Genomic DNA, 19,807 nt, shown 5'->3' with positions numbered 1-19,807 from the left:
TGAAGGTTGGCACACACTTTAATACCAAACGAGTTGCTGGTATACCAACAAGATACACCGTCAACAAACCACAGAGCTAGAGAAATGTCACGACAAAAATAATTAACAGTCGACATCACAGTCAAATGCAATTGATTAATTAAATGATTATCTTACTTTCTCATGGTAACGTAGCTCATAGTCCAGAATGATGCCATTGGGCTGTTCTGGTTGTGGCCATGACAACGTGAAGCTATTCATGGTGGAGCTGATCTGATGCATGATGGGAACAATGGAGGGAGCTGTGAGAGAGAAAACACACACACACCAAAGATCTTTATACGTCTGGAAATACCTTAAGTGAGCGCTGCACTTAAACGATACTGTATATGACTCTTTAATGTAATTTGACTCAACAAGATTATAATTGACAGGAAGCACTGCACACACTGTCTGATACAATCAGTATTCTTTAATTGTCCAGCAATCACATAGCCACTATTTAGGAGTTTGGATTACCTGTGCAGGGCAGCAAGCCAAACACAGTAAATTGAGCCACAAATGTGAATTAGAAGTGGAACAATGAACTCATGATATTATCACAAATCAGCATTCCATTCCAACCAATTGCTGCTTTGTCAGTTTGATTCAGGATGACCAGCATGAAGAGAAATGAACTGTAACAACAATCTCTTTAAAAAAATGCACTGGTGCATTCTGAGCAGGCGCTGATTTTCTATCCACTCCTGGAGAGATAAAATTAGTTACTTAGCAGTTATTAATTGAGTTGTAACATTATAGATTGGACTTCAAAGTAGAAAGTGACTTTTTAAATTGTCTCTTTGTGACCTTTAATATTTTACACATGTTTTCCTTGCTTGTAGATAATGTTGCTCTTTTGGCTTCATCAAGAAGTCTTCTTCAACTGTGGCAGGAAAAGCTCATGCATGGCTGAATATAAAGATGTTGTGATGAGAATCAGCAACTCGATATATGAGGGTATGAACCGGAGGAAGAAAAGGGTGGGGTTTCCGCTCTGGAATGAGATCATGCCCCTCATTCCAAGAGGAGTTCAAGTGTCTTGGGGTCTTGCGCACGAGTGAGGGAAGAATAGAGATGGAGATTGACAGGCAGATTGGAGCAGCTTCTGCCCTGTTGCAAACTCTGCGGAGGTTTGTACTAAAGCTGGATGAAAGACTGCCCTCAAATTCACCCTGCCAGTATGTGTGTCACTTTTAACCATCTGTATTGCATTGTAATTTTGGTCACGGTCCAATGTGCTCTATTAGCTTCAGTTTACGAGAAGACCCTGACTGACTGAATTAATCTTGAAACTGCAATTTTCTGTTCATTCCAAAATTATTGTCTTTGTCAAATCTTCATCATCCATAAACTCCTTGGACTTTGCTGAGGGACTGTGTTTTTGGAGAGAGGGAGGCAATTATCCATGTTGTGTGTGTCTCCAAAGTTTGAAGTAGAAAAAATCTCTGACTTGGACTGTAGGCGTTAATGGTTAGTTCAATAGAGCACTGCACAAAAACTGAAACCCTTGTCATATTTCAACCTAGGGGACGTTAGGGCTTCGTACTTGAGGGCTTGTTTTTTTTTCCTCATCTGGAAAAGGTACCATATGCCAGTGCAGAATGAATTACCCCATCTTTATCTGTTCCATACGTGTGACATTTACAGATTCAGTTTTGGATTGTCATGGCTGACGGAGGCATGAAAGGAGTTTAATAACCTTGCCCTCCACTTGTGAGGGAAAATACATTTCCTGGAAGCTGATAAGTTCTGTTTTTGTATTTACGAATTTGTTGTGTTACTAGGCCAGGGTGCCAGGTTCCGAAATGTCACAGACTTACAAAGAGCGGAGTGCAGGCTTTGCATTTGTTTCTACATAACTATAAGTGACATTACACAATCAAATGACCTTTTAGTGTAATAAATGAGAAATTAACCCATTTTAAACAAGGTCCAATAGTAAAAAAACTTACACCCACGGCCTTCAGAAATATGTAAAACACCATGATCAAACATGACTTGACATTATTTGGAATGGTAAGAGTGACATAATCAAACAAATGCATCAGTAAGCCAATGTTGGATTATAAAATAAACATATAAGCTCTGTATTCACTAATGTTTAGTTAATTGCACTGGTATTTGTAAAAAAGAAGATTTTAGCCATTTCAGGCACCGGACACAGGTAGGAAAAATATAAAAAGGGTCTCCTTCAAGCCTGTGCTACATTTTACTCCAATCAGTCTCTTGGCTCTTGGCCTGCTTGCCAGCAAGGCCTCGTCATTTCTCCACCTGGCCTCAACTTGCCATCTTTCTGAAGGAGTCCTCTGCTCAAATGGCATCCTCTTTCAATTTAATGAACCTTTTTATCGGGTTCCTGAGTATTTGCTCAAATTCTTTGCTATGTCTTTTTCAGGCTTTGCCTGCATAGAGCCATGCTATGGTCCCAGCAGTACTTGAAAGGGGGAAAATATAAACTTTTGATTTATTCTACAGTTTACTTTCAAATGTTTAACAGGAATTTAGAGGCCTATTTTACAGCTTCATTCAATTGGATTAAATATTTCTAAATTGAAGTGTTTAAGTGTTTACCATGCTAAAATGCAATTGTAAAGAAATATTTGGATTATGAGTATCCGGTCGGTATGAAGAGATTTCGTGGTATCACAATCCCTCGGCTCTCACATTCTTTCATCCTTCAACAGAGAGTGAGAAGGATGAGTATCACCTTGTAGCACTTCAGCCTCTCAGGCTGCTTCATGCTCCAGTAAGAGGGGTTACGTGGTGCTCCCTGGGCCACATTATCAATTACTGGTCACAGGCACATGTTGTGCTTCGTGACAGAGCCTGTGTGGAAAACTCCACGTGACAAACTTGCAGGTGACTATGAATTAGCATTTGAAAATGTATTTGCATCATTGGACTCATTTGCCCAAGTGCTTGTATGGTGCTGCAGGTGGTCCAACTTTTTAGGTTCCCTACTGGAGTAAATTGGGGTCTATCAGTTTATTTCAGTTGAGCACATATTTTTTTAGTGCTGTATCTATGGTTGATGGTCAAAATAAAGACACAATTTGGCAAGTTATGAAGACAATGGGGAAACCAAATCCTTAACTTAAAAATACACAAAGCACGTACGCCCCATTTGGTATTGAACAATAGGGTATCTCGAGAAGTGCCTCTCCGTATATATAGTGAGATGCATTTGTCTTCATCAAATTCCACTGATTTTGATTATGGTGTTCTAAACTACCTTGTCCTTGCATTTTGTGTGAAAAGAGCCAATCTGTCTGTACGAGGTTGGGATTCAGCCTAATGATGCACCACCATCCCCTCCAAGTGTGTCCCCCACTGTCACCCAGGGACAGTGATGCTGACAATGATTGGTGACTGTGTCCGGTTCTCCTCTCTCCTCTTCCTATTCATTGCTACGATGCTCTACTTTTATCTGGCCCAACTTGCTGCCCCTGGCTTTTAATACAGAACTTGGCTCACCATTAATCAAAGTCAGAGAGCCCCTCAGTGTCTGGCTGCGACAGAAAGAAGGGGAGAGAATGATAGAGAGAAAAGGGGGAGAGATGGAGAGAGAGAGAGAGAATTGAATGAAAAATAAATGAAATGTGGTGCAGAAGGTGATAATATTTTTATAATTGTCTAACAGACTGAAATGCATAATTAATTTCAAGGCATCACTGCTCTTCTTAAACAATTGATGAATTTCAAAATCCAAATTTATACCCTGGAGTTCCTGTTCAGTTTGTTACACACAGATAGAGGGTTGAAAATGGAATTGCAATTTCCCAAGCTAATACCAATTAACCTATTTTGCTGACAAGTATGTATGTGTTGCATTTGTGGCGTGGTTTGCAATATTGGCACATCACTACAGGAAGCCGCATCCCAATTGGAGCTCAAAGTTTCATAAGAAGAGTGTAACTAGTCGGAGCCCAAAGGACCAGATCAACCATATCTAAATGGTAAAGCACCTGCTTCAAACATTTTATAGAGTGATGTAGATTTCTTTCAACAGTATGTTGGCAAGGTCACATCATGTAATTAAGGGGGCAGGGTCAGTGGATAAAATGATATAACACCTGAATAAGTAAGAAAAAAGAAATTTGTGCTGCACACCCAAATGCTAGTCAAATTTCAACTGGCATGACAATGTTTTTGGAAACTGAATTGACTGTAGCTCCGGAAGCTTTTAATATTCCTCTTGAAGAATTTGGCATCACCAGTTTCTACCCGTGTAACAGGAACAACGCAATTACCTAGCAACAAAAGGCCACAAAGAGCAGGACACACGCTTGGCAGATTACACTTCATTACCACAGCCAACCTCGATAATAGACATTGACATTTCTTCCCCTCCATCTATCTGTCAAGCATGCTATTAGCCTGTCAAAGCACTATTAGTCCACCTTTGTAATAAGGCCTATTTATTCTCATTTCCCTCACTTGCATTGCCATGGTTGCACAGATTGGTTGTCTTCCCTCCAACATGTCACTAAATCTTTACATTCAGTTTGTTATTAAATCCTGTATCAACAAATATTTAAAACATCAAGTATGTTTCAATATATCTTCAAAAAATATAAAGCCATTTTGAACTAATGACATGCAAAGTTTTAGGAGACAGAAATGACTTATGATGCAATGATGCAAAATACAAGTGCTTACATCAGTTCTTACACATGGCTGCAACTTAACTTGAATAGAAGCACTACAGAAGCATAAAAATGGCCTCAGCAGAAAGGGACAGCAGCACATCCTCGACACATGCACAAAAAGAATAGCAGAAAGTGCAAAAAACATAGGCAAGGGAACAATCTTAATGGTTGATTGTCTTTCCATCACATGTACAACCAGGCGTTGAGGAGAGCAGAAATCATGGCAGCACAACCCTGAAAACAAAAGCTGTCCATATACAGTAGCCTAAGTAAGTATTCTAAGGTCTCATGCAGGCTGGCTTCAATCACACATCAGGACTCATTTGAATTTAAACAAGAAAGCAACAAAACTCACAAAGAAGTGTTCTTTGTGAAGTTTTGTTAACTGAGAGATTGGGCGTGTGGGCTTTGAGGAATCTTAAGATTTGCAGACACGTTTTGAGTGGGGTGTAGCCATCTGTAGCAACAGTAGTGGCCACTTGCTGTGCAGCGTTGCACTCAAAACAAAGTCTTATGAAGCACTGACCCAAAGAAAACAACAAAGCGGCTTTTCAGCCTGAAAGCTGCAGATGTGAGCCTCAGAGCGGAAAAAGACAGCAGATTTAAAGATGTGGTTACTTCAGTTAAAAATGCACGATCAACTGAAAGGCACTGAAAATGTAAACGGAGGGCTATCTTAATTGGTTTGATCTGGAAACAAACCGTGAAGGGAGTATGATTACGACTATCACAGAAAGACTCAGAATATCACATTTCCAATGCTTTGTTTGGATTCAGGCTAGTGAGGAATCCTATACTGCGCGTTGGCCTGAAACCAGCCACCATTTTGCTTCCAGCCTAACATTTATTACTCACAGCTGACCTCTGTAAAATTCCTTCAGCACTACAGTCACCGCACTGTGACTTGAGACACTCACATCGCGGAAAAGGTGGTCTGAATTTAACATTCCCTCCCACTCGTGTATTGAAAAAAAAACGCATTTCCCCTGTGAGATAGCACAATGCTGTAAGTACATGATACTTAAGGCTAATTAGTCCCTTTTTTAAAGTTAGCACACCCTGTAGCCACTTACCGGCTTGGTTGGTGGTGATGTCGATAGACACGTGCTGTGAAGGATACGGGCTCTTATTGCTGACACCATTGACCGCTTGTATCTCGAAGGTGTATAGAGTGTGCGCCAGCAGGTTGCTGATAAACACCCTGGTCTCAGTCAGACCCAGTTGACGAGGGAGGAATTCCACATTGTCATCGCAGTGGGAGCAGGTACGTTGGTCAGCCTGGCACTTTTTGCACAAGATGTTGTAAACCACATCCCCACGGCCGCCAGTCTCCCTTGGCGAATGCCATTCCAGGATCACAGAGGTCTCATTCACTATGGAAATGACATTTCTTGGGCTGGATGGGACACCTGTAGGACACATTACACGTTAAAGTTAAAAACCTGGAAGATTTGAGAAAAATAAACATTTAGATTATATGCATACTATATTAATTACCCTTATAGTGATAGTCATAGTAAGCGTAAATGAAAAAAAAAATGCTATTTAGTGAGATAATGTTAATCTTGTTGATATGACTTTTTTTCCGAGCGAATTGAAATGCTAATTTATTCCATTCACACCTGGACGGATTATACGGTGAAACGTTTATGTCTATCAAACATTGGTTATTTAGCAAAATGCAGTGTTGCATGGAGTATTCAAATCCAAATGGATCTGGAGATTCACGCTCCCATTCACTCCCCAGGAGCACACAGCTGGAGGCTGGAGCAAAACCTCCCAAATGAGATTCATGGAAAAATCACACAACGATAAAACAAAGTGCTTCGCTCGAGTGGCGCATTCAGATATAGCTGCTTGAAAAAGATTCTTCACCAGCAACCATTTGGAGTGTTGATCTCCAAGAGTTCAAATGACGCTGCATATTCTTCATTGCCCGTGGGACACCCTCTAGCTGCTCGGTTATATCTTGGTCCTAAGATGGTACACATGGCGATACACTGATCAAAAACCTTCTTAGTTTTGGTAGGACTTCCCTAGTGACAATATCGGAAAGCAATTTATCCCTATTAAATCTGACATTTATATAAAAGGTTAAACAAACCAATTTCTCGCATACACAGTGGCCGTAAGCATTTGAAAACGTACTCATTTTTTAAAAACAACAAAATCATCAGTTGAATTTTGAAAGAGCTTCAGCAGCAATTTGGCTCAGAACCTCGTTATTTAAAATGTTTGTGTATGTGTGCGTATATGCCTGCTCAAAAAGAACGTATGCCTGAATGCTGTGTTCCCATGCTTCCCTTACTTTATAAAAATTAACTATGACTTGTCAGCCATTACAGAGGGTGACAGCAGGCTTCTCACACTTTTGTCGCAGATCCAGCTGAGCTACACATGCTGAACTGACATGGGAAATCAGATGTGACTGCCACTTATCCAGCGATTTACAGAGTATTAGTGCAGCCCATGGCTGTTTTAATTGGCCATAGGATTTAATTTGTAGGGAACGTTCCTTACAGGCTCTCAGCTGGTCTTCATTTAGCCATGCCAGTCACAATTGTTTGCCCACAGAGATATGCTTCTTTGATTTAACTACTATTTCATGTCATCAAATCTAGGCGGGCTCTGTCGAAAAACAGGTCTTTAATTTAATAATTAATAGTAATACTAGTCAAGGGCAGTGAGTGGGTGCATTCAAGTGCAAATTACAATTCAGTTCCATTCGATGAAATTGATTCTGCATGAAAGGCCAATTCTAAAAAAAGAAGAGAAACTAATTAGAATGTGTGTTGTTATCAAGGATTTTGTATGGCAATAATTTAGATTCTGTGCCTGTGTGGATTCGCCGACAGCCTCCCAAAATTCTTCAGAAATGCATGTTCGGATATGCCATGTTACCGACAAGTGTAAATGGTTGTTTGTGTGTTGGCTTGCAATGTTTTCACGGTGTAATGCACCTAGCACTCTTTTCGTTAAAAAGATCACACTTAACAACACTCTGTGTTCAGAATTAGAGGCAGCTTGTAATAATTATATATTGTGATGTTTCAGTGTGCATCATCTTAAATTCTTCTGAGTATAAGCATCGGAACGAAGTTGCATTTACTTGGTGCTAATATGAAGTTTTCCCTTGTTTCCTTACTGAAACCAATGTGGACACATTGTTTACTTGTTACCCTTAAAAAGGCTAGGGCCTCTGGTGTCTGCTCTTTTAAACTGTTTGTTTTTATGTTGTGGAACAGGCTTGAGTGAGCAACAGAAGGTCCCTCTATGCAGATACCGATCACAGCTAGAGTAAGCTGAAAGGACCACTGAAGGGTAGCGTGGGCTGGTGAGAGCTGAAATACAACATGTTATCAAGACTAATATTTTGTGGGTGTCTGAGAGACGGCGGTCGGGTGTAGGTGTCTACTGGCACTGTACAGATACAATTCTTAGCCACAACATTGCTAGTACTTGCACAATACATTACTTTTAAAGGACATTTTAAAAATAGTAAGTTTAAAATCATGTTACAATAACTTGTATTGTTCCCTGTGATGTAAAACTCCCTCACGGGAAGGGACAAGGTTTTTCAGATGAACTATACTATACGTGTATGTAGGGACTCTTTACGTATAAGGGTGTCAAGATGCGAATTGAGAGAGGGGTGGTTTTTAGACTGCTGGGTTAAAAATTACGAGTCGCAAGATTGCTGCTGCCACTGCTCTCTTAGGGCTAGGTTGGAGTCAGCAAAAGATGATATATTGGGTTGGTGTAGAGATGTGATAGTTTGGCCTACCACCAAGAAGAAGGTTGATGAGCATGAGGGAGCGATGAGGTGACTTTCTCTACAATGGTTGCTCTTATCAGGCCGGGGTGCATTAAAGAGATTCTTACAAGGATGATCTCACTGCCCACCTCCTGCTGAGATCTAAGGAAGCCAGAGCATCAAGCTAAGCTACTACTCTGTAGTCAGAGAAGTATTGGAGATTCTGTTGCAAGATAATTCGTTTAACACACATTTGAGGAGGAATTGCATTCCCTTTTCAGTGATCAAAGAGGCAGTTGACAATTTTAAGCCATCTATCCCACTCTTTTTTAACAATAATGAATAAAAGTACTTTCAAGCTTACATTTGATGTATCCTTCCTTCATTCATTCATCATCTGCACTGAACATCCTCACAAAGGTGGTGCAAGGGGTCGCTGGAGCCAATTTGATATATCCTTCATTCATTTAGTTATTTATTTTTATCAAAACACCAGAGCGGTCAGTTTTAACTTGTGAGGTATGGGTACATGAAATAGCAGCATTATACAGACAGCTGAGAGGAAAATCGAGGTCTCGTTTGCCTTTTCATGTCCACCGAGTAATTCGCCTAAAGGTGCATTGGCACTCTGCCAGTCGCTCGCCAAGGTACTGTTGGTAGATCGTATGACAATAAGATTTGATCCAGTCATGCAGCCTTTCGACCAAAACAACGAGCTTGAGTGAACAATGAGCGTGAACTGGGGGATGGGTGTCTTATTTGAAATGACGAGCTTGTTGAACTGATAATGATATAAACAATATGATGTGATTTGACAGTCTGCTTCTAGAAATGGGACAGATACTTGAGAGCTACAGCCTCCACTTGGGACCTCTTGGCGAGATGGCTTGGGGAGAGCTGAGGGCCGTAAGGTAGAGGCAGATGGTATGCTTGATGGAGCAACTACTAATTCACCAGAGACACGATGCATTCTTGCCAAAGGATGCCAGGCATGACGAGAGACGCTCTATGCCTAAAAGGTGTCGATGCATTCATTGGGGAGCAGTTGGAGCAGCAGAGCAGACGGATGCGCTGCACTGGGGTTCCTTCATAGCCAAAATTACAAGCAGAACAAAAAACAAAAACAAAAAAAGAACATGTTTTTAGGTCCAGTAGATTCACTTGTTGATAAGATGTTACAAAAGGTCAAATTAGGCATGACTGTAAAATGCACTACTAATTTGCTGTGAGAGGGGCAGCAAAAGAGGTAAATACAGTCTTTGCACTCATAATTGACCTTTGCAGTGCAAGTGTGTAGCAACAGGCACAACAGCAAGTCTCAGCATACTGACTTTCCTCAAATAGTATCACAGAGATTGTGATGCTTTGGGTGGCTTTACTGGAAATCTAACAGACAGCACCAGGACAGTGTTGCCTCTCAGCTAGTAATTAGGACTTGAGGGAGTGACAGCAGACGGACAGAAAGAAACAGCAGAGATAACTCTACTGAATCAACTACTGGAAAGTGCCAGGACACAAGTTATGAGTTAAAATGAATCAAATCTCAAAACTTTGAAAAACTAAGCTTATCCATTTGATGAAAATAAATCTCCAAATGTCCCCCAAAAAGATGTCATACCAAATTGAGCTTGAGCTGCCATAATAAATAATTACCCTTTCATTCATTACATAGAGTAGTATCAGCAAGTATTATAGGTATACAAACAATGTTTTACTTTTTCTGTAATTTGAGGGATTTTTTTTTCAAAGCAATAAGCAAGTTTCCTCAATGCATACAAACTCACATTCAAGGTAGCAAATCCTTTTGAGTTTGAGTTTGATTTACTTGATAAAGGACAGCACATATTAATGAACATATTTATATTCATGCTAATGAAATATATATATATATATATATATATATATATATATATATATATATATATATATATATATATATATATATATATATATATATATATATATATATATATATTTAAATATGTAAGATTGCAGCTGAGGGCTATTTTTTACAATGCATTTGGTTTATGTTGAGTTAAATGCAGGGTTAGGTATGAGGATATGGCTATTGGGTTTGCGACAATTTAGTGCTTGGTGAGTTTATTGTTCTAAACTACATTTACGTTTACTATTGGAGAAAAATCACTTCAAAACTAAAAAATAAATAAAAACTTGGTGAAGACTGATTGCAGAGAGAAAGGTTACCCTGTTGACTCCAACTCAAGCAAGAAATCCACTTTCATTAAATTATGTCACATTTATGTTAAAGCTACATTAAACTATGGTTAGATGCTCATGTCAGATTACAGGCGGCCTAGTGTCAGAACATGTATGTAATGTCCAAGTGTCAGAACATGTATGTCATGTCCACTACTCACTGGTGCAGGGTTCATTTGGCTGATCAGCATCACCGCGGTAGTAACCGTTACGACAGACACATATGGTGGCGGCTTCAGTTGTGGAGCGGCTGTTTGGAGGGCACTGAAGACACAAACCAGGACCCTGGGTCGACTTGAAGGTACCTGGTGGGCAAGCTGGAAAACGAAAAAATAATGCAGTCAGTCAAGGATGATTCATAATGATAAAAGCCTAGGCAGAAATATGCTGAAACTGATAGAGGACGGTATTCAGTAGTGTTTTACTGAGTGTGTTATGAATATGTATTATTCATTTTTTCTGGTGCTATTTTGAATTGGAAAACAAGGAATTATTCTCTGGTTTGAGCTTTGGACTTATGCTTTGACCTTCCAATTTGGAATTAGCATGTTCTAACAGTGTTTGCAGACACTGTCCATTGCACCCAACAGTGAGTGTTTTACACGGGTGCTGTCGCTTGATGTCTCGTCACAAAACACGGTTTAGACTCAGTCACCACATACAAACCCACATGCACACACACATGCTAGGCCCAGAAAACTACAAACCACTTATAAACAACAACCCCAGGAGCTGTGAAACAGATTAAAGCCTGGCTTCATAAGGAGAAAAACAAACTGCAATGCTGCGATTGCACCCGAAGTATCTTATGAATAAGATGAGTAAGCGTGTTTGTGTGGATGCCCTCACAGTCTTACACAGCATTGGTGGGAAAGCAATATACATAGTTTCCGTATGTGTGTGTAATTACATCATATTTTAAATCGGGTGTCTGCTAATTCAAGGATATTGAGACAGTTAAACGCTCAATCCTCAATGGCCATGAGGGCAAAACAGCCGTGATAGCAATAACTGAGAAATATCAGCGATTCCAAAATGATAAAATGCAGATAAAAAATGTTTAGTGACATTAAATGAAAACAAATAGAAATGGCTGTGTTTGTTTAATGGAATGTTAATGCCTGCAATATGCCATAAATGCATTGAAAAAAAATGCCATTCGTCTTTGATCTGCTGTGTATCTGTGATGCATATCATGTGCCAATGACTCCTTTGATGTAGGCAGGACTTTTCAGATAGAGATGTACTAGCATACTTGGACACTAGGAGGGTTCTATTGAAAGCAGCTTGCAGGTATGGCAGGAATCCAAACTAAATACAGGCCTTGGTGATACATAATATGTGCATGAATTCTATCTTTAAATTCATTAGCTAACCGATTACCAAGCTGCTTCACGGATCAAGAGTTAAGATGAGAGAGAATAAGTACTGTAAGTAAAAGCAAATCCAGAGAAGTTACAAAGGACAGTCCATAATAGACTGAATGATGTTTGACTACTTCATTTGATTCCCGAATATTTGAAGTAAAAGAGGGCAAGTGTTCCACTCCTGCTTGGAAACATCACTCCTCGACTGTGTTGCTTTTCAGGCACAGGAGGAAGACAGAACATTAGATCAACAAGCAATTAGTCTCCCCTGTGGGAGAATAACTCACAATTGAACTGGCTGCACCGAGAAACAACATTCCTTACTCTTATGTGCTCTCCACAGAGATTCCTCAACATTTTTCTCCGCTTCTGTCTTTATTTCACAATCATCCTCCCACACATTTTAGTCCTTCTCATTGGTAAAGTAATGTTTTTGCTGCTCTTTCACCTTTCTTCTCCTTTCTTGTTGTTTAGTTTGCCATTGATTGACAGGTTTGCTTCCCCTTTTAGGTCATCCTGACGTTATCTTTACCCCATCGAAAATCACTCTGCAGTGAGCTAAAAGAAGTGCGGCAGCTGTTCCGCTATGCTTGTAATTCATCACAACATCACAGTGATAACCTTATGTCAATTTTGACGCCAGCATGTCCAGGTGGGATGTGTTGCTGATACCTGAACTGTCAGCTACTGCCCCTCAGTAGCTATTTTGGCTTAACTTTAGATGCTAGAAAGTATGGCAAGTTCTTTAAACACAACGACTTAACTAGATATCATAAATTCAACGCAAGTTATCTTTGATCAATATGATACATTTCCCCTTCAGCAGTGATGCATTAATTTGCAAGAATGTGTTCTACACAACATTGTTAGCGATAATGTTTTTTGCTCTTGTATCAGCCTGCAAAATTAGCTGATGTGCTGAGACGGAGTTAGTTACAGAGGTTGGACTGTGCCATATTCTTGTGGAGCGTATAATGAAGTGTACACTGCAGGCCATGCATCATACATGGAGGCACACTGGCACCATGTCACATTGCCAGCATGTGTACGCAATGTGGCGTTGTAAAATGCGTACACGCTATAAGAATTAGAATTAATTGGAGACGGGGGATTTATAGGTCGAGCAGAGTAAAAATTGCATTACGCTGTCATTGAAGAATAAGCGGGCGAATGCAGGATAGAATGAAAAATTGCAGTAGAAAGTCAGAGGCAGCCAGTGAAAAAGATTATGAAGATGGGTTTTGGAAATGGTTTTCCTTTCAACACAAACTATGTAACAGTACACAAAGTTTACTTATACCTGTTGTGATCTTATGGAATAGTATTTAAGCATACCATATTTTTCGGACTAAATTGCACCTGAGTATAAGCCGCACTACTCAAAGAATGCACAATAAAAGGGCAACAATATATATAAATTGCACTGGAGTATAAGTAATATTTCTGGAGGACAGTTTTTTTTAAGTTATATCAGAAACTAAGAACAAACATTATACATTAAAGTAATATTAAGATGGGAACAACAGACAAAATGGCCATCTGTAAATGAAAGATATTAAGTTTTTTTTAAACTATTGCCAAAAACACAGAATAAGCTCCTAAGCTTAAATGTTTTATGAAAAAGACATTCAAATTTGTCACTAAAATTCAAATAAATTAAAAATATAAGTAACTTAAACAATATACACATGACTGTCTGCACTGTGGATGTGTTGGAAACTGGGCAGTGGCGCGCAAATAATCGCATCTCATGATAGATTCTGGAGTATCTTCCAAAGAAAAAAAGTCATATCGGAGTACAAATTCAGATCAATATCTAGTCATATTTCCACAAATCTTAATAAATCTTCAGTCCAATATAAACACAATTTCTAATTGGCTTCGGTTAACAAATTGACCCACAAAGAGGCAAAAGTTGTGAGTTTGCATCATTGACCTGTGAGTGCAAATCTTTGCGCCCCGGTAGACCCTTAACCTTGGCCCTAATTCATCACATGGAACGGATCATCGTCTTTAAAGGCTTTGCAGTCACACATAGACCCCTTTATTCACAAACACTCAGACAGACATGCTTATGATTAGGTTAAGGCCCCAGTTGACCCCTATTTGACTTTTTTTAAAACTTTGCCAGTTGATAAGACAGCCCTCTCTCTCAACCCAAAGGAGGGGGCACACACCATGAGGTTTTGGCTATGATAAATTAGCAATTTGTTTCCCAAATACAAATAGGTGGAGGGTCTCAGTGTTGCAGGGATACAGATATAGTTAAACAACGTAGAACAATGGAAGAGCCAATTGGTATTCAGACCTCGCCTTCATCTGTCGCTACTTATTTTCCTGCCACCATCCACATAATGAGAAACTTCTCCAGCCCTGGTGCTCAATTTCTCTTCAAGGTTATTGAACGGCACAAGGCAGTCATTTGAGACAAAAGCCTGCTTTAAAACAAAGGTTTGTCAGAAACATCACCAATACGTTTTTATTTTTTATTTTTTTTAAAGCAAGGTGAAAACTGCCTTTTAAGGTTGAGATTAAAAAAACATGAATTGCTAATACGTGTCATCAGGGATTGATTGATGACACTTTGAATTAAATTGATGTACCCTATGCAAGGCTCAACATTTTTGAAGGGATTCAGCATATCTGATCAGTTTCTTTAAACGTCAGTCATCACATTACAATCTTTTGCAGAGATAGAATGCAAGGAAGATGGAAGACAGAGCTGAAAGATTTTATCAGTGGAAAAAAAGGATGATTGAAAGAGTGCAGTCCATCTTCTTTTCTGTGGCAAAGCTTGAGGGTTACCCCACAGAACACCCCCTTCCCAATCATTAATCATCCATTCATTCTGGCCGTGTCATGACCCCATGTCCAAAACCAAACATGCAACTACAACAGATTGACTTAACTCAGTGTGTCTCTCACTACTCATCGCAAATTGTGACTGGTTAACATACTTCATTTGTTCTAGCAGCTTGCAAGAATGGCAACTTCTAAAGCCGCATAAACATTGGAGAACAATTTAGAGTAATAAAGGTATTGTCCAATTAGTATACATGTTTTTTTTCTCAGGCACTAGGCAGTAAATGAGAGAAAATTGGTAGATAAGAGAAAACTCTTAGTTATACATATATCGCAGATATCTGTTGCCTCATCACTAATTGGACAACAAAAAATTGGCTCACTAGATTCAATCGAGGGTGTTACAGTAAAGGAATAATTGCCCCGCAAAATGGTTGGATTCTTCAAATATAAGAATCTTCCTCTAATGAACTTAAGAAGTTGACACATATACCACCATACTAGAACTTTAAGGACTGGGATTATCTGTGTGTAACTTTATCAAATTAGGACACCATTTCGCAAGATACACCTCATGGGCAGACCGTTGCCAAGGTAACATCAGAACAAGGATTCTTTTTGGCCCATACGTTCCATTTCACGAGGCAGGAGGCGATGACGTGGAGAGCAGACTTCTGGGCCTGTCCTAGAGTGAAAATGCATTTGTGTGTGTGCATGTGTGTGCCCATATCTTAAGGACGATAAAAATCCCATGCAGTATATATAATCTCTTAGCTGTACGCAGACTCCTCCTCACCCAGTGTTGTGCTAGTACTATCTTGCCCGACACACTGGCTTAGGTCAATTTTATTTGCGGGGGATGTCGCAATGCAAGGCACAGTGCATATCTCAGATAGAAGGCTGGTCAGAGGTGCAGGAGAGGAAAGAGATTTAGAAGGTGCCATTGGTATTCAGAGACACAACATAGTGTCAAACATTTCCTGGCCAGCAAGGTAGCAAGGAGACAACGCTCCAAAATGTATTGCTTTACAACATTACATCGACTTTAGTCTGGTAATTACAAACAGGACATGGTACTGCAATGCCGATTGCTCATTTCAGAATGAGGGAAAACAGGGACAAGCAAGATATTGGATGCTGGTCATAACCAGTTAAGTGATACAATATGGCAAAATATACAGTAATTACTTTGCTCAGTGATGGCTAATATGGGTGTAGCGCAACACAATCTTGTGAATTTGTATGAGAAGTTATGGGATTCATCAGGCACCTTTATGTATGTCTAGTTTTTAAATGGGGTGTAGACAGTCATGTGTCACTTAGAATGTGTGTGAAACGTGTAAAACTCTGATTGTTTCATTGAAGTGGACAAATGATCACTGATTATTGAAATTCTTTAGGAAGAGCTGGAGTCAGTCTAAAAAGTAGCTTAGACTAATCAAGAACCCTAAAATTCCATGCCCCTTGGCACTGAGTACAAAACCTGCTAATAAGGCCCATGAAGAAGAACAAACAATTAGGCACACGTGAGCATACTAAAGAACAATGACTTACACCAGGAAAACAAAAGTCCCTTCACTGTTTACCAGCGATAATTTGATTCCTAATTGAGCGCATGTAATTCACTGTTTATGCGAAAATATTCTGGCAAACATGAGCATCCAGGGCAGGATTGCACAGTTGAGCAGTTTTTTTCTATCTTCTAATGATCCCAGAGAGCATTACCATAGAGACTTTTTTTCATCAGTTTGCAAAACCCTAGTGACACAGCTACTACCGATAATCCGCTTTTGAGTGACTCAATGGAATGAGGCAATCAAAACGTGGTGTGATGGGGTGCAGGGGTGGTCAGTGATTCCGGGTTTTAGCAGTGGTTGGTATGAGTGGATTTCCAGGTGGGACCGGAAGAAAGAAAGGCCACCTTTAAGGTTTTCTTTTGTCAATCCAAGAACACAAGGACAGATGGTGAGGTCAGTTATCTGATTTGGTTAATGGGAAATAATGCTAAATTGTAAATCCCACACACCTGCAACACAAAGCCATCCAAAGCTTTGGGAAAAGCACACCTTATCTATATTCATGTCAAATCAGACACCAGAATGACCTCTTCATAACCTTATCAGAAAGCTCTATCCTCTTCAGGAAAAACAGACACAGCGTAACATTTAGATGTAGAACGGTGTGTGTTTGTGTGTGTGTGTGTTTGTTCATCAACCGCTTCCCAACCTGTCCAAATCTAGACAGCCCTGACCTTATCTACCAGTTTCAGTCAATATGCCTAGAGCTATGACACTGGCAAAACATTTGTTTTGTGTGATTGCATGTGTGTCTAAAATATTCTCCTTTGGGACACTTCCCTAGGACATCTTCATTTTCCCTTGGATTGAGAATCTAGATGGAATGAATTTTGTAAACTCTGTCCATAAAAACAACAATCCATAGACCAAATGGAAAATGGGGCTACTACTGCTTTTGCATTTGTATAGAATGTGAAAGCTGGCATATTAACAGCAATGACCATCTCCAAGCATTTAGCATTAGTAAAATAAATTAATCTTATGTAACAGAGTGGAAAATTGCAATGTGAATCACCATTCTCTCTGCTCCAAGTCAATGTTCCAAAGTGTTCTTGAAGCTCTTCCGTGATTAAATTAGATCATATTTCCGGAGATTAATGTAGATTCGCTTTGCATTCGTTAGATTATTTTATTAGTAGTTAATGCCGGGTTCAGACTGCCAAGTTTGTGTCTTGTTTAAATACCATGCAAAATGGGATTTTGCAGATGAGACTTTCTTGGTATGGCCAGCCTGTGTGTCAGTTTTGGGGGACCGATGCGGGTGTTCGTGTGAGCAACGGAGCATGGGTCTGTACATGTGAAAGTGGTCTCAACATGCCAAGCTGATGTCAGTAGTTAGCCAAGTGTTGGGAAACACAGTTTACCAGCTTTGGCTGGATGACCCATTGGCGGGCAATTTTCTTCATTCAAACACCCAAACAATACGTTAATTATAAAACATCAGATGTACTTTTAATTGTCCATCTTCACGCACAAACTGTGGTTTACAGAAATGTACTAATTGCAGTTGAGTTCAGTTCTTTACCCCCGCATAAAGCACTTGGCAGACCTATTTACCTATGGAAAGTGGATATTTCTTAATTGCATACTGAAATACTGTCAATACTGTAAACTCACTTGACACCCAAACAGTGGTCGGTATACACTTTCTAAGCAGGATATATTGGATTAGCAATGATCCAACACCTCCACCACCACCACCACCACCTCCACCACCTCCACTGGCACCGCCGCAGAGGCCCCAGATTAAATGCCATACCCGCTTTACTACAGATGGCCTGGAAATAAATCATATCATCAGCACACACACACACAAACACATTGCCACACAAAGACGATATATAACAGGGTAGCACACCCAAACTCTAAACCACCTGTCCGGTCCACTGCTTTGGCTCTTTGTATTTCAATCACCGAATCAATGGTTTTAAATTGATTGTAGGTGAGCACAGGCCAGCGACGTTCCCCCTGGCTTGCTGTCCTGGCCAACTATTGATTAGATCTGAGCGCCAATTGCTTTCACACTGGACTTAGGGGTTTCGGAACAGTGAGCAAGGAGAGTGAACAAGAAGGCAGGCATAGAAATAGTGTCAGAAAAAAAATGGAGTGTTGGTCCCTCAAATAAACAGAAAACATATGGAATTCTAGCTATAAACACAACAGAGCTAACAAAGCATGTCTGTGTGTATGGTTTGAATAATCATCGCAACAATCTTTTTTGTTGGTGTGTTTGTGTTTTGTGTGTGTGTTATTTTTAAATTATTTACACACTGTGCGCCCTATAATTGAGTGACAACCAGTTTTTTTTTTTAAAAAGGTTATTCTATATTAACATGAGTACATCAGCAACTTTTGAGTGAATGAGTTAGATTTTCACATTTCCTCACCATGCAACAAGGGCCACAGGAAGGAAGAAACAGAGTTTAGAGGCCCTGGTCTCCACTAAGGATGTGCCCTTTTGTCCTGCTAAGGACCCCCTCTCAAATCATTTCCACAATTGGAGGGGGGCTTCCAATCCAGATTAAGAGTTTGTGAAGATGAAAAAGCCTGCAAACCAGAATGGGGCTAGGCAGAGGCTGCATTGAGTAGGGTCACAAGAGCCAGTAAAAGGGCCCCTCGCGCCAACTGCTCACAGAGGCATTTCTCTCCCTATTCAAATAGCATTAGTGGGGTAAAAGTCCCATTGACTGAACATGTTCAATATACATTTGTTTAAGACTTCTATTGTGCCACCCCTTCAGGACTGCTCTCAGTCTGGTGTAAGGACCAAAAGAGGAAAAAAAAGGGGTTGAAAAATATGGGATGGTGTCTTGAAGTGTTTGCGAGACAGTTGTTCCAAATCGAGTTGGAAGCAATCTGACATAACAGAGGATGCAAGGCGAGGCAAAACATTGAAGACATGAATGTAAAGGTCATTTTACAAAGAAGATAAGAAGGTTAAAAAGGAGAGTGGTGGAGAGATTGTGAAATTGAGTGTATGAGCATGTGTGCTTTTGTGTTCCTATCGCTCAGCGCTGGCTTCATTCCCCAAAGGGTCTTATTATGCTTCGTATTGGCTCTGACACAAAAGCTGTATCGCCGAGCATGCAGCTTCCCCTAGAGAACATTCTCGACACAGCAAATCCATTTGTTTGTCAGCTTTTTCCTCTATTCGCACTCTGCATAATCAGATATGATTCTCTTTGGAAGGGACGCCATTGTGCAGATGCCGAGTGGCCTATAGTCCTATAGTAACACTTGCCCGGCGTTGAGATACCATCTCTGTCGCTTCAGGGTAGAGCTGTTTTTCATAAAAACTGTGAAAATATATTCAAGACATAAAGTTATAACCCCTCCAAATTGTCTAATACGTAGATCTATTAAAGAGCCACTTGCTCCCAAGTCGTCACTTTCTAGCTCTTTTTAGTATAATTTCAATTC

At 40.0% G+C, this 19,807-nt stretch overlaps 1 protein-coding gene across 2 annotated transcripts in view; it reads right to left on the bottom strand.

Annotated features, from left to right (window-relative positions):
- Positions 1–19,807, bottom strand: part of LOC144085301 (ephrin type-B receptor 1-B) — a 118,530-nt gene that overhangs the window by 55,914 nt on the left and 42,809 nt on the right. For both annotated transcript variants that reach the window (XM_077614418.1, XM_077614419.1), the window contains exons 4-6: positions 10,803–10,958; positions 5,744–6,079; positions 157–281 (exon numbers count right to left, since the gene is read on the bottom strand). In XM_077614418.1, coding sequence (XP_077470544.1) covers positions 157–281; positions 5,744–6,079; positions 10,803–10,958 — 617 coding nt within the window. The remainder of the gene's footprint in view (positions 1–156; positions 282–5,743; positions 6,080–10,802; positions 10,959–19,807) is intronic.

This window comes from Stigmatopora argus, chromosome 12, assembly GCF_051989625.1.
Source record: "Stigmatopora argus isolate UIUO_Sarg chromosome 12, RoL_Sarg_1.0, whole genome shotgun sequence".
NCBI classification, from domain to species: Eukaryota; Metazoa; Chordata; class Actinopteri; order Syngnathiformes; family Syngnathidae; genus Stigmatopora; species Stigmatopora argus.
This window is presented reverse-complemented; position numbering and strand designations above follow the sequence as displayed.